This window comes from Theobroma umbraticum, unplaced genomic scaffold, assembly GCF_002168275.2.
Source record: "Theobroma umbraticum cultivar Fairchild unplaced genomic scaffold, ASM216827v3 scaffold_130.0, whole genome shotgun sequence".
Lineage (NCBI taxonomy): Eukaryota > Viridiplantae > Streptophyta > Magnoliopsida > Malvales > Malvaceae > Theobroma > Theobroma umbraticum.
In genome coordinates this window covers 1,707,295-1,723,744 of record NW_018397264.1, presented here as the reverse complement: position 1 = coordinate 1,723,744, position 16,450 = coordinate 1,707,295, and the positions used below count along the sequence as shown (strand labels likewise).

At 32.4% G+C, this 16,450-nt stretch overlaps 1 protein-coding gene across 5 annotated transcripts; it reads right to left on the bottom strand.

The window, feature by feature from the left end:
• Nucleotides 1-3,265: 3,265 nt before the first annotated feature.
• LOC110422377 (uncharacterized) lies at nucleotides 3,266-15,659 on the bottom strand. Of its 5 annotated transcripts, XR_016351535.1 has the most exons (14): nucleotides 15,455-15,659; nucleotides 15,141-15,328; nucleotides 15,005-15,065; nucleotides 14,871-14,919; nucleotides 13,714-13,768; nucleotides 13,552-13,639; nucleotides 12,759-12,877; nucleotides 11,251-11,314; nucleotides 11,107-11,138; nucleotides 10,376-10,469; nucleotides 8,971-9,125; nucleotides 7,220-7,322; nucleotides 4,355-4,727; nucleotides 3,266-3,690 (listed from the first exon to the last, which is right to left on the bottom strand). XR_016351535.1 is itself a non-coding variant. In XM_021436266.1 (12 exons), exons 1-11 carry the CDS (start codon nucleotides 15,606-15,608, stop codon nucleotides 7,263-7,265), a joined length of 1,149 nt encoding a protein of 382 aa, XP_021291941.1. In that variant the 5' UTR covers nucleotides 15,609-15,659; the 3' UTR covers nucleotides 3,266-3,690; nucleotides 7,220-7,262. The 5 variants fall into 5 exon arrangements, 2 of the variants coding, with proteins under 2 accessions (XP_021291941.1, XP_021291940.1); XR_016351533.1 differs by lacking the exon at nucleotides 11,107-11,138 and having other exon boundaries at nucleotides 11,189-11,314; XR_016351534.1 differs by lacking the exon at nucleotides 11,107-11,138 and having other exon boundaries at nucleotides 4,355-4,586; nucleotides 11,189-11,314.
• Between the last annotated feature and the right edge of the window lie 791 nt (nucleotides 15,660-16,450).

Genomic DNA, 16,450 nt, shown 5'->3' with positions numbered 1-16,450 from the left:
TATATATATATATAAATGAACTTCTAGCTTGAACCAGCTTAGAGCCGGTCTGTCTTTGAATACAAAGTTATGTGGGTGATGATAATGTATGAGAGCTATACCTCTATAGGGAGACTAAGAAAGGAGAAGGGATATTTCCATGGTGTAACCTAACACTTAATTAAATTTAAAAAAATAATGAAGGTGTGTTGCCCAAGAGAAGGTTAGAAATTCTCATTCTTCTGCCACCAATGAATGCTACATAATAAATAACAATTATAGATTTCAATTGAAAATTATGTACATAATAATTCTTAATAAAGGTTTGGAGTAGGAATATGCAGTGCAGTCAGTATATAACTCATACCATAAATTAATCATTGTTAATAATTATTTAGTAACCATTACAATAATCACTCACTACCCCTTTCCAGAACATCTTCAAGAATATGTCAACATGTCTTTTGTTATGTTCTATTCTCAGTTCTTGATATATTTTCATGTCAATTCAATCCTTCTCAGATTTGTTAAAATCCTTGACTTTGTCCAAAATCGCATACGATTACTAGTTGCAAGTGGCACCTCATTGTCACAACTCATTATAAGCAATAAAAATTAATATTTGAGAATAAAAATCGTAAGTTTGGGAAGATTACCTTATCATTAATGTATCACTTGTTCAATCCTCTATGTTTGCATGTAAAGCGAAATCTTAGAATCTCATTGAAGCAATATTGTATAAAGTTCAATTTCTTGATATCACACAAAAATAAAAATAAAAAATTGATAAGTAATTGATTTAATAATTAAATTCGATTATTTCAAAACAAATGATTGTGAATTTTAAATTTATTGATAACTCTAATTATTAACATTAATATCAAATGTATGATTCTTATAAAAATATAACATATCTTGTAATTTTAACCCGAGAGACTGAATAATCTATTTATTTACGTAACCAAGTAATGCTCTTTGTCGGGGTTTATAGGGCTAAAGTTTACTTTTGAGTTAAGAATGGGTGCAAGTTTGTAATATTTTAAGTATATATGATGAATGATGGGATTAATAATATTTATTATTATACCTAGAAATGAGGTTTTATATGAAGATTAAAGATTAAAAAAAGAAGAAAAGGGGGGTCCGGAAGGTGAATAAACCAATTTAAATGGTATCAAAATGAAGTTTATTCCTAACTAATGATTAGACAAGAAGACAAGGTAAGAGGTTCCTGTTTTTTCCATCCAATCATTGGAGAGCTGTCTTTGCCTCAGCCTCCTCAACTTTTTTTTTTATCTTTTTTCTTCATTTTCTTTCTTTGAAAAATATGCTGGATGACGATGATTTTTATGTCGATTCCATTCATGTGGTCCTATATTTTGCAGCCTCATTTGTCTGCATCTATGTTTCTCATACACCATTTTTTTTTGTTTGATTTGTAAACATTATAAACAACAAGTGATGTTCAACATTTTTAGAGAAATTTTCCACTGCTTTAATTATACGTTTCACAGTAGATCATTTTTTCTTTTGACGAATCCTTTAATTGGTTGGTTGGGATAGCTAGCACGTTAATTACACCAATGAGTAACTAAAAATACTTATCCTAATGAGGTTGCCTCATTATTATTTATATGATTACTATTTTTTATATTGTTTTTAGTTCCCCTAATAATACTTTCATCAGTCTCAAATTGGGTATATGATATATACATTTAGTTTCAACAATTTTTTTTTTTCCCTTTGGCATATAAACATTTAGTTTGATGCTAAATGTATATATCTTTTACTCAAAAATTGGAGTGAATTACCCTTTATTTTTCTTTTTTTCTCTTTTTTAATTTTTTTATTAAGAATAATCAAACACCAATATTATAAAACTTTTTCAATACTTCTATAAAGAAACTAAAAATAAATTTTTTTTCCATTAATTGTTGTGCCAAATCAATTGTAGGTATTACATTTGGGATGAATAGATTTTTTTTTTTCCCCAAAGGTGAGGTGTCCCTTGGACATATATCAAGATAAACAAACAATTGTGGTATACCTAGTAATTCAAATAAAATACAAACGTTTCCATATGGATTTCTTTTGACTGAAATGAGAAAAGCATGCCAACTTTTTTGCAAAATGGTTCAATTTTGTTATTGCAGCATTAATACATATTTGTCTAACACAAACTGATGAACCCTAGGAGCCAACGTCATGTGGGAGGTTGCGTGATGGGATCCATTAGCATTTGCCTAAAATTTTGGGAATGTGTCTATGCACGGACGTGCGATTGAATGCTTTTAGCTTCGAATCAAAAGCTTTTCCAAAGGTCAAAAGCGTGAATGGTAGGGTTAAGGCTTTTCTGCTTACAAGAGGCTACCAAAGTTGTAGAAAAGCTCAAGGCCGTCTAGAATGATATGCTTCCCCCTCCAAAGCCTTTTCCCAATGTTGTACAATAATCCCACTGTCCAATTACTTATTCCAAACCCCTTTATTGTTATAAAATATCTAAAAAATATGTAATGGGGGTCCTACAAAGATAAGTTTGCCATCATAATTTTATAATTACATAACCTTTTTCATAAAGAGAGATCAAATTGCGCCTACCAACCAAAAAACAGAGTCATTTCCAGGAGACATGAAATAAAGCAAATGCTTTCATTGGTTCAATTACAATTTAGGGATAGAGAGAAGAAAGTCAAGGGAACTACACGTGTGTTCCTTCTGCTATTTCTCTTCCCTTTTTTCTTTATTTTTTTGCAATTTTTGGATTCATAAAAGGGCTATTGGTAGTGAATGGGACTGAAGGACTTAAAGATAATTCCTGAGAAAGGGAATCAAAATTCTAAAACAATAAGAAACATCACAATTATGTTGAGGACCTCTAGAGAAAGACATTTTAGTTCTCATCTACTATTTCCATGTAAAGGTGGGATACAAAAATTTCATAGATAAGGACTAAATACGGTCACATGCATCCCATTATAAACAACAACAGAAAGCAACCGCAAGCAAATGGATCGAGGTCTATGGAATTAGGAGTCAGTCAAAAGCTTTGATGAAGTCTTTAGAGGTGAATGTGATTTGTAATAATTTTATGATGTGGGATGGAAAATTTCAAGAGCCACATGACATGTCCAACAAAAGTAGAAAAGAGGTACAACTTTAGGGGCTTGATGTTACATTCCTCCACAAACTATAACACATAATTTTAAAATGCAATCAGGGAATAAGGCCATTGCCTGTATTCATCTTTCTTTTTTGGTGGGTTCATAAAAGATTTTAAAGAACAATGTACACCGAAAGCATTAAAAAGATATTTAATAAATGACAAGGCACAAGGCAGAACCATTATGCTGGTAAGCAAAGTGAAAGAGCAAAGTTATGTATATGAAAAGGTCTTGGGTTCAACTTACTGTTTACATATGAATATATGGATCCAACTTTGGATCTGAAATCTGAGCTTTTTGTTCATCGTGGGTGTGTCAGTTATCCATGCTTGCAGGTGTTATTTACGGAAAATTCATGAATAAAGTGGGACACGTGGCATGCAAGCAAAGGGTATTGGCTCCTGCCACGTTTGCAGAAAAGAAAGGAAAGCCAAACCCACCACAAAATCATACCATGAGAAAGTTTCACTGGCAGATCATGTTGCTATGCTCAACTTGATTACTCATTGGGTAACTCCAGATTCCAGCAGACGAACCTGTTTCAGATTTGCTGGACAAAAGAATTTGGGGCTTATCAGAATCAAGACTCATAAATTTAACAAATACTGATGTTCTTTTATTAATAGTTAAACTACCAACAAACATTCCAAACATGTAGTTTACTATGTCAATAGATGCCCTCCAATATTGCAATTAAATTTACACAAAGCAAGAATCACCAAACGGATGAACTAGAATTGAGGGGTCCATTCTATTTATACAAGCCTTCCTTCTTCTACTTCCTGACACAATAATCCCTTTAGATCTCCTGCATAATCACACTGAGTCCAGCTAAGTGTTTAACATATTCAAGGAGCTTTAATGTGTGCTTTTTAAAAAAGCCAACAAATAAGACTTAGTGGGTACTGGAGGTAAGACACAATAAGGTCAATAGAATAAGTAAAAGAGCTTCATAGAAATGAAGGTAAATACCAGTATCAGATGGTGGGATGTTCGAATAATTTTTTGGGTTCAATAATTTACAAAAGTTGGGAGGAAGCATAGAGTATCCTAGCTCGTGCATTTGTTCAAGCACACTTAAAAAGCTAAAATCTTAACATCAGTTGTCCTTGAGATAATTGCATACACTAAATGTTCACGAAGGAGAAACAGATTGTGATGACTCAACTCAGATATTGCTTTGAAGTATGGGGCCAAAAAACCAACTTGCTTACCATAGTCAGCACTTTTCCACCCAAGGGGCAGTTTGATGCAATCTTGTCACAACTAAATCCATGTGAAAGCTCTCATCATGAAGTGGCCGACAAATATACACACTTGGCTGTCATCATCATTGCCATCACCAATCCAAATTTGTCAGCATCAGCTGCAAAGTTTATCGTCTGTCGGTTCTTTCTCGTCTCAATCATCTTTCCCTTTCAACTATTCAGTCATATTTTGCCACACCTAATATGATGAATCAAAAACTCAAATGCATATTCATCTGAGACACTGTTTAATTGCACTTATTGCCACCACAGCGCTACCATTTCCCTGTAGCTCAGCTTAAGAATCATCCATTCCTCCACTGGCTAACACCCCCCAATCCTGTTTCTCTCCCATCCCACCAAAAAAAAACAAAGGATCCTTGATTATGCCTCCCCTTGAACAGGATAAGTAACATTATTGATATTTTTTTAATAGGAAGAACAGTAAGGGAGGAAAAAGGGGAACAACAACAAAAAACTGCCCTAGTTCATGTAGAGCATACAAATAAAAACAACAAAAAGTAGAAAACAAGAAGCAGAAACCAAAAACCAGAAAAGCAACAAAACTCAATGTCTAAAGTTCAAGATAGGAAATGCAAGAAGAAACGAGAATCAGCAAAGGAGGGATAAAAAGGCAAAGAAAGTAAAGTGCCCAAAATTCCATCTTCATCTCATGTTAGCAACTTTATTCTTTCAAAGGAACTATCATTCCTTTCACTCCATGTAGATCAATGAAAAAGTATATTACTACCTTACAACCATGACTCTTCCAAGTTTAGATTACCAGCTTGTGCCTTCAATATCAGCAAACACTTCACAGCAAGAAGCCGTATTATCATAAGAACTAGATTAATATTAGCCTACAAGTGTTGTGCTCACCAGCATTCCAGGGATATCAAGGTTGTCTACCAAACAGAGTTATAACTCCATGAATGCATTAATTATGAATTTAAATTACTAGTTTCTATCAATTACCACTCTCTGCCACCATGCCACACTCAATAGCAGATATGTACCATATCTTATCCTATTCAGTATTACAACCAGAAAAGCATAAATTCACTATTAATTCTTGATGCACTCACCAGTGTCTATGAGATGAATTAGTTCAACATATTGAAGTGGCTCCAAAAAACCAAGTCAAAGCCATACATACGCACAAACATAAATCTACTAGAATAAGAACGTTTTTATACATAACAATTGTCCTCTTCAGAATCTAAACCCTAACATTGGAAAACTCTAGCCCAAAAGAAATAGTTTAACCACAGTGATATGGAAAAGGATACCCTCAATATGAAAATAAGAGAATGGGTACTCAGGTAGTATCCCATGAACCTAGTTTAATTACTTACTCATTCACAACTAAGAAAAAAAAATAATTATTTGATTTTTTATACAGGTAATTGCACATATAGGTCAGGGAAATAAAACCTTTCCAAACCACATGACATACAAAACCCACTCCTAATTATCCAATCTATTTGAAGGAAATCTACAATGAGCTCAATCCCACTTATATAAATTAGTAATATTGGCTTCATGTTGTGAGTTCCCCTACCAGACTGATGCGGCTACAAAGATTGGCAAATGTATTTTTGCAGTGTCACATATGTATGTACATATGGTACAACCGCTAGATACAAAACCTAGAAGAAAATTATTAGTCTCAACTCTGAACCATAATTCTAAAACACAGCAAGGCGCAACCAAATTTGGTCAGGTTTAATTTTGAAATGCTCATGCACATGACATGGTCAAAACTGTTGACCTGGCAAGTTTTAGACAAACCAGGACAGCTTTTTCTAGGGTCAACCAGGGCTTTTATTATTTTTAATTGGCAAAATTCTTATATGTTGTTGCTAACTCTCAACCTTGGTTCTCAAAAGTTGGCTCATTGATTGGTGCATGATCTCCTGTTTAGGGTTCAAATCACCCTTTCTCCAATTAAAAAAAAAAAAATCTTCATTTCCAAAGGATAGCTGATACCTCCATCATTGCTTCATTAAATATTTTGATAAAAAAAATGAAAAAGACAAATATTCCATTTAATTTTACTTATATTCCTGCTATTATCATAATATGTCTAATGACTAGAAAGTTGAAAACAATAACTCCTTTTATGAGTATTTTGCATCAAATTTTTATTTGTAACCACATTTTTTAACTTGAATATCCTTTATATTCTTAATTTTTAAAATTATGTTATATAACATAAATATATTTAATTAATCCAATGGTGTCAAAAAAATAACCCAACTTATGAACTAATTAACCAGCAACCCAATGCTATCATCAAGTCTGACATCTGATGCAAGTTTAATGACTATGCTTTGACCCACAAAAGAAAAGAAAAGAAATAAAAAGCGGCAAAGAAAAATAGACAAAAGAACAAAGACCAAGAACTGTAAAACTGTTTGTTTAAAAATTGTGACATCGAAACTGCGGTGAAAAACCACAAACCTCCGTTTTCAATCTATTTGGTGTTGTGTTGTGGCCCAAGTCACCATTTTACAACAAAGTGACAATGCCAAACTTAGCCTTAATAAAAAGGTCTTCAAAGGTAAAAAAAATTACTCTTTTCTCAAAGAAGAGAGAAAATAGAAATGAAAACAATTAGGAAATGAAAGGAGAATGGAATGAACAGAAAGAAGAAGAAGGTTAAAAACCATGTATTATGCAAGGGATTAAAAGGTTGCAAAAAAGAGGGAAGAAACAAGAGTGCATGTGCGTTTGTGTGTTGTGGTGAAAAATTGCACATGAAATGAAAAATTCAATTTTCTCAGACCAAAGCTTTACAAAGTGGGGTAGTAATAAGATGGAAGGGGATACCTCGTAGATCATGGAAGCCAGTGCAAAGAACTCCAGAGTCAAGTCAATGCTTCCATCCCTTCAAGTGACCATCATCCATATAAGGTTCTAGAAATCCAATGAACTGAAACAACAGAAAAATGTTAAAAACTATATCCATTACGAGTTTAAATATTAAAGTGAAATATCTTGAAGCAAATAAAAGTGTATATCTATCAAAGGAATGGCGTCAGGTTGCTTTAGCAGTACGTATAGCCAGTTATTAACATGCAGTCGTAGAAAAGATGCAGATGCCATACGTAAGGCATCTTTGTTTTGTTTTTAAATTGATGACAGTAGCATACACATACATTCTGTTATGGCATTTATGGGCGTTTAGGGGACTTATAGGACTGCAAGTGGAAGTTGACATTAAAAGAGATAACACAAAAATATAAAAGTATATAAAAGGTAGATGAGCTCAATACTAAAATATTTAAATATTGGATGTGAAGGATCCACCAGGTCCCACAATCATGCATATAGGCAAACGGAGCAAAACCGAGTGGCACTAAGGAATCACAATATATTCCATCCAATTACATGTATGTGTAGGCATGAATTCCAACCAAATAGAAAAAAAAACTTTAAGCCCAGTTACCTAAAATTAAATATTTAATCAGCCCAACCCAAATAATGTTGGTACTATCACATACATATCAAACATACCCAGGAATAGATATTTTATCTTATATAAATATATAAAATTTTCAAGTACCATGTAGATCACACATATTAATCTTCAACTTAACTAAATATATCAAATTGTTTCTTTTGCATCATAAATTTTAACTGTTAAATACATCCTGGTTGAGACAATCCAATTGATTGATCCATGGTTATATATTGGATTGGCTTGAAAATGGATTGGTAGGATATAATCTGCATAACAAGTTACTAATAGGTGTAAAGATTGCTAAATTAGGGACAGTAGGAATCAAGTTACCACTGAAAAAATTAAAAATAATTTCACCCATAACCCATCAGTAATTTCTTTGGTGGATCATATTAAACCAAGCCCCCAACAATATCATGCACATAAATTCATGCTGACCCAATATCAATTACTGGTAAATCAAGAAAACTACAATTTCACTCATATATATCTAACAATTGAAATAATATTGAAATTAATGAATCAATTAGAAAATTATAATCAACTTGAAACTTGACATGCATGATCAATGTTAATGGGACATCAAATCCAAGGATTGGTAAAATAAAATTGATATAAGAAAATATGAAAAAGGCAATAACTATTACACTAGGTTGCTTATAGAGTTAGAACCAACTTAACCCAGTAAAAGCTTTTTATGTAATCTTTTTTTGAAAAAAAGATCATTTAATTTAATATTCTATTTATATAGATGATAACACGTACCAATTTCCAATGGTTTGAGCATGTCTAACCATTTTTCATAAAATTTATATAGTTTTTTTTTTTTTTGAAAATTCATGGTATATTGATAATAGAGGTTAGTAAAAACTATACCCCAGGGATAAAATTTATATAGTTATATAGGTAATTTAAGAAATTTTCATTGATCAACGTAATGTATCATGTTAGCTTAGATTTTGAGGTGCATATCGTGTATAAATAGATTATTACATCCAACAATCAGATGATAAAATACAAACTACACAACAATCGATATAAATGCATCACTAGCACATGTAGATCCATATAAGCATACATGCATACCATAACTAGGCTTTTGATAATATATGCATACCTTAGTTCCGTCTTTAGACCATCGCGCACCATAGCCTTCACCAACTCTTATCTCAAAGATAGCACCATGCAATTGAACAATATACACATTCAACCAGCAACAATTAGTGATCAAATGAGTAATGACACCCACTGCAAGATTATTTTTATTTGAATCTGGGGAAATAGAAATAGGAAAGTACTGATTAGATGGTCACTTACTAAAGAAATAATCAAGGTTCCATGTGCGTGCATGTGTAATACTCAACATAGACTATTTAGGCATCCCGCTATCAATTTTAATTTGGTAATATTGGAAAGGTCCAACTTTGCACTAAGAGGCAAATATACTTAACTAATATGATTATCCTCTTTCCCATCCTAATTGGTGACCACATCTAAGATGCAACTATCTTCCAATGTAAACACAACAAACTTCATGATTAAACTCAAGGATCTCTTCCAGAATTGTAAGATTCTACACACCAAGTAAATAATTACTATATAGGTAAGTTACAAAGTATAGCAAAGAGCTTTAGAGGAAAGGCATAAAGCCCAAACGGACAAGCCTCTCTCTCTATCTTTTCCCTTCATAAGTCATATTTTTCATAACGCACTCCTTAGAAGATTGATAGAAACATTGTCTAATCACCTACACATATTCCAACCTAAAAATCATGTGATCCTAGTCTGGTCTTTCAGTTGTGGTATATAAATAGAGATTGTTCAACAGATATAGGTTTATCTTACAACATTAACACTTACCACTCTATCAAATATATATTTGGTTACTGCATACTCAATGCCCAACCTAAATCCATAAATTATTCTTTAACTATATACTAACATTTCCAAGAATGAATGTATAGTTTATACTCTCAAGTCTTCTAAACATTATAACAATACTTCAGTTGTGTGCTTGATACAGAACCTATGATGATCAACTTTTCCAAACTAAAAATCAGAGAATTTGGGTTGTTTAAAACCAGCAAAAGTAAATTATGCTCCTAGAATGAGTCATAGAAACTAGAGCTCTTGAAACCAAAATTCAGATGGTACAAGTGATGGAACAATAGAAGTTAATTTTATGTTATTGCTAGTGGAGTTATCTTTATTTCAGAAGTAACCTAGTAAGATCAAGCTTTCTGTTACGCACTCAACTATCTCCAAGAAGCCTCATGGAATATTTGCAAGCCCAAAATAGAGCTAGGATTTTAGTCTTTTCATACACCAGAGTAACCAAAACCAGACCCCTTTATCAACCAAAGAAATCAGGAAAGATTCACACCTTGGATAGTCAATGTTAATGAAAAAAACACACACACAAGCACACATGTAACAAAAACAAATGAGACAGAGAAAAACAGAAAACTAAAAGCACATCTTTAAGCATCGTGATGACAAGTTGGATCTACAAAAGAACTCACCACTTCCATTTAAATTTCCCCAGTACTTACTGCTACTTCGATCAGCATGCTTTGACAAGGCCCTAGCTCCATGAGTCAAGGTACTGCCTCTGACCTAGAGACCACAAAAAGAGCAACCATAGTCAAGTCATACAATATATTAGCAGCAACAATGTTGGGATTAATTATTAAAAGAAAAGGAAGAACAGAAAGAAAGATACCATAATCAAATCGTGCTGTATAGATATATACCCCTCCCCCACAAAAGACACACACAGAGGCACACTAAAGATTACCAAACATTATATCCAAAACAGGTGCATGTGACACATGGCTAGAGTAAAATGTTTTTCTTTACCAGTTCAAAGACCAAAAGTTGAAATCATTAATAAAGCAAAAAGGAGCACCAAAAGATACATCTATCTAGAAGGAAATGTTAAAATGATAATATCAATGTCCTTAGGACCTGTTGTTTGGTGGGACACATACTCACAGTCACCCATCGACAGGTCAGTTTTGCACAGGCATGGTGTGAGAAAAAAATGGGTAGCCTCTTCTCCCTGCACCACCCAGACTACCGTACTTTTTTGCATTTACTAGCAGAACTTTTTTTTATAGGGAAAAAAAAACCTATCTCTTCAATCAACATAACCAAGCCTTTTCATTCCTTTTTTATTTGAATACTAAAAATCATGCACACTAATTGTGATTCAGTTGAGATAATAAAAGAAAGTCCAAGGTAAGAAACAAACCTTAAGGTAAACGAGAAGAAAAGTAAAAGAGCCTTCCTCGCAAATGGAAAGCATAAAAGCAATTCACAAGTCATTATCTTACATCTGGATTATATGGCAACATGAATGACGAGAGAAGTGTAAATTTTGGTGGGGGGAGTGCACCAGAAATTGTTCCAGGAGTGTGTGCTAGAGCCAGAAGCCTTTGAACACCTTCATAACTTAGTTCCTGGATTAAAACATAAAACGTTTCAACATCCACTTAGGGCACTTAGAAAATACATTGGGCAAGTAATGAGTTTGGACTTTGTATTATTGGTTATATGAGATTCAAAGAGCTAGTGCATACACAAACAGACATAAAATAGTAACACTAACACTGATCTCATAAGAAGTGAAATGACATGTTTAATCTGTCTATAAATCCATATATGAATGGCAAATGAATTGATCACTCTGCCAACATGATTTAAGATTTGAAACAGGCACCATTAGGCAAATGCTGCCACAAATAACTGTTAAACCAATTAAATCCCTACAAAACCTACAAACATAAAAAGGACGTATCCTGTACATATAGAATTATAAAAAGCACTAGCACGTGGTGCATTCCTATTGGTTCATTGTCAGCAAAGATATAACTACAATATATGTAAAATAATCTGTTAATGTGGCCAACTAATAAAGTAGACATAATCATATACCATTAGTTCAAGATGTTTCAATTGGTAACAGAATAAATCTCTACTAGTCCAAAATGCCTTTTTCTCCTATGCATATGGCCTGGAACCTTGCTATAGTGTTGGGATGATAAAATAGCTGAATCAAGTTACTAAAATCCTTTAAAATACAGCTCATACAATCATGTCATGATCTTGCTTAGATCTAAGATGAAGCATGTTCCTGAGAAAAATATTACTATTCACCAGAAAAATGGATCAGAACTCATGTTCCAAGAGAAGATTTAAGTTAGTCATAATCAATATTTTACCACTTTATTATCAGCAATTCTACTGAATTGAGAATTGCGTTTCTAAGTAAATGATAACTGAGAATCGAAAATTAGTCTTTGTCACAGTCTAGGTATATATTCTACTGAATTGAGAATTATGTTTCTAAGTAAATGATAGCTGAGAATCCAAAATTAGTATTTGTCACAGTCTAGGTATATATATTATGCACTCTTAAATATTTTCAAGAGTTTCAGATCATGCCGCAAGATTCACTTCTTTTTTTCTACCACAATATCATGAATAATTTCACATGTCTCCATTTTGTAATCATGACTGATGGTGATAACATACAGCTCTAGACACTTTCCTGTTAACCATTCCTTATAACATGCTAAATGTTACAGGGTATATTATGAAAAAATGGATAACATTGTCTTTTTCATGTTTATAGAATCAATAAAGGAGACTACCACAATGTTAGTTTGTTCCTTCTAGCTTTTTTTCTCTCTCTTGACACTCATTACTATATAATAGTAAGTTCCCAGTAAACTACTTGGAATTGCATCAGAAATTCAAGGGTTTTAAAACTCAATCAACATGACAGAAGCCAAACAGGCATGCACAAAACAACCACACAAAAATTTTCCTTTCGCAAGATATCAGATTAATTTGATACATATAACAAAATTTACAACTCAAAAAATGCTGTAAGTAACTGACAGATAGTATGCTGGCCAACAACATAGAGGGCTGAGCCACCAAATTAGAAATACAGATTGCAAGGACACCATTAGACCTTTCCTTCTCCTCTGTGTAAAATTTCCTATATATTTGCAAGCCTGCAAACGCATCAACAAATTACCACAAAGGAATTAGCAAATCATCTAGAAACAAGAATTAAACTTCCCACAATATTCCTTTCAATGACTCCTGCATTAACTAAAAACCTGCTACATTTAGAATAAAATTAGATTTTGAAGTCCTAATACATAAAAATAGGTAAGCACAAGTATTTTCATTTGGTTATTGACTAATAAAGCAAAAGAAAGTTGGAGGCTAAGTAGCACATAGACATGCATGTTTATAAGTTAGGAACCCAAGACACTAGCAACCTCCTATACTTATTAAGTCAAAGCCTTTGTTAACTTTTGTTAACATTCCTCTAGAGTCTCTATAGTCCATACATTTAAGATGTCTCTGAGAAAAGAAAAGCTAGGATTTCTAAGATTTCTCAGCAAAATCAGATTTCATTAATAGCTACGTTAACAGACTTTATGATCTTATGATTTTCAATAAACTCTCAAAGAACCAAATGAACCAGAATCCAATCTTTTAACAACATCATTTACTCTCAGTCTTAAATGATTTTTATACAGTGATATTAATCCTCATTTGAAATCTGGTAATGAGTTCCCTCATTCCATATATAGTATCACAGAGTAAACCATGTTCTCCCTGTCTGAAGAAAGAAATATTTCTAAGCGAATCATGGGCCAACTTCCACTGCCATTACCTTCTTCAGTAGATTTAACTCCAGGAAGGACTTGCAAAAGACTTTCAGCCTCCAACATTTTAGAAAATGTATCATAACGATGAACATCCTGCAAATTGATGAAGTTAGAAAAGCCTAGCTCAGAACATGAACATGGAGTATAAGGCATAAGCATTAGTTCACCTGAACTTCAAGCACCAGACATTTATTAAAGAGGATCATAGCACCTGGTTCAATACTAAAAGAATAAATAATTAATATAGGGATAAATAAAAGGACTCACTTATCAAAAGGAAAAGAACGAAAAGAATCAAAGATCAATCAGGTTTCCACCAGGACACCCTAAAACCAATAATGGAAAAAAGGGGGAAAGTCGACTGGAAGTTAATTTTTAAATCAACAATATCATAAGAAGGGCTGACCATCAAAGAAGAACTGAATTGGCTTATCATTAAAAGCTCATAAATTGTTCAGAAGACATGCAAAACTTTAAATCACACAGCTTAGCAATTATAAACTCTCATTTTCAGGTCACATTGACAGTTCAATCTCCAGGCCGTCCACTGCCCCCTCAAGCAAAGTTTCCCACCTCTGCCTCAACAGGATGACCATGTAAGATAATTCAAATGTATGATGAGTATGTAAGCCACAAAGTCACAGGCCTTCTGTTGCACAAACCCTAATAGCATGCATTAATTAGAAACAGGAGTTCATTTTGTTTCTTGTTCAAAATATAAAGCAGGACATATTGAGAATCCTCTTATGGCCCCTAACCAAGAACATTACATATGTCATGTAGATTTCACACAAGTATATACTCTCACAGGCGGAGTTCTGCAATATTGAGTTTTTGAAACTGTCAAGCAAACACATAATTTTGTTACCAAAGATAAGAGTTTAGATAGACAAGGCGTTACCTTTTGTTTATATACTTATCATTGTCACCGGAATAAAACAGGATCTATTCCTTTTTAAAAGAGAAAAAAAGACAAAAAATTCACCTATCAAATAGGCTATCAGGATGGTTTTTATTTAGCAACCGGAAAGGTCGGCTAAGGCTGAGTTTAATCTGCCAAGGCAACTTACTCCCTAGCTACTAGTATAGAGTATATTCCACGCTGGATTAACTGCAGTTGAATTTGAAATCTTAAATGGCTTGGCCATCAATGCATGCATATGGTGTCCTCAAGTAACAAAAAGAACATTAAAATGAATAGATTGCATAACAGAAATCAATGAGTACAAGACAAGTTTAAAAAGTAAGTGCCCAAGAAAAAGAAATACCAGTCATGCAAAGGAACAAGTGGGAAGAAAAAAACAAAGTGAATCCCAAGACGTACTTGTTGTATTTGCCAACTGCACACCTTCCTTCAATTGTCTTCAAGCCATCTGCGAAGAATGCAAAGTTTCGCAATTGCTTAGATAATGACAGGGGAATAAGGGCAATGGTAAAAAATAAAACAACCAAAAATACCTCTTAACATTGAAAAGAAGGGCTCCTGGGCATGAAGTTCAAAGTCTATATTATCCATAATCTACAAGAAAACAAATTATTAGACATAAACCTAAAAGAAAAACAAAAATAGCAGCATCAAGAATGACTAACTAACATTTATCAACTCAAGTCCCTTATTTGAAACCAACTTCTTCCACTCTTCCTTCTGTTTGGTAGAAATTTCGTCGTGCATTAGCCCCAAATTGTGTTGCCTATTGCAAATGGAGCCGGAAACAATGGATTGGTACAAAGCTAATGCGAGATGCTTGTATAAAGGGTATGAGGGAACTCCTTTCCAAATATCTGCAGCATCCCAGCATGAAAAAGCAAATATGCTTCTATCAAATGACTAAAATTACCCTAACAACCTTCTGATTATCAAGATGCATTGCTTTCCTATCGCTTCAAATTTTATGGGGGTTTTCTTACCAGGGGGGCCCGGGTTGGGATCGGCGTGGTCGGAATTGAGGAGGCCGGAGCAGAACTCAGGGGAGAGACGCAGTTCGAAATTGAGGGATTTGTTAATGTGAGATTGGAGTGTGAACTTCATTAACTCTTCTATACAATCCCCTAATCTCTCCATCTCTCTCTCTTTGTTAGTTTAAGTTTTCCCACTTTCGTTTACTGAGCTCCACTGTTGCACCACCGTCATATACGTTAATGTGATTGCAAATATGATTAAGTAATGTAATTATAAAAAAAATAATATTATAATGTTTGATATATAAGTAAAATAATGATTAAAATGTAAAGAAGATAACATTACAGTGTTTGATTTACAAGTATTTTAGTGAGAATGTAATGTTAATTATCAAAATTACTCTTAATTATTAAAATATAAATTTAATATATTTATATTTAGTATTATTAATTTTTATATAATATTATTTTTTAAATATATTTTTATTTATTATTATTATATTTTATTTTTAATATATTTATATTTTATTAATAATTTTTATATAATATCATTTCTTAAATATATTTTTAATGTCATATATTTTATTTTTATTTATTATTATAATATTTTATATTTTATTTTTAATATATTTATATTTATATTATTAATTTTTATATAATATCATATTTTAAATATATTTTTAATGTCATATATTTTATTTTTATTTATTATTATAATTTTATATATTTTATTTTTATTTTTTTAATATATTTTTTTATATTATATATTTTATTTTAATTTGTTTTACCTATATTATATAAATGTTAATTTTTTATATTTTATTTTATTTTAATTTTTATTCTTATATTATATATTTTATTTTAATATTTTTATTTTAATTATAATATTATAAAATATTTTTAATAAAGTAATAAAATTGAAGGGTAAAATTATCTTTAAAACATTGCAGAATGCAATGTAATGTGATTGCATTGGTTTTGGACTGTAATCACATTACATCCATT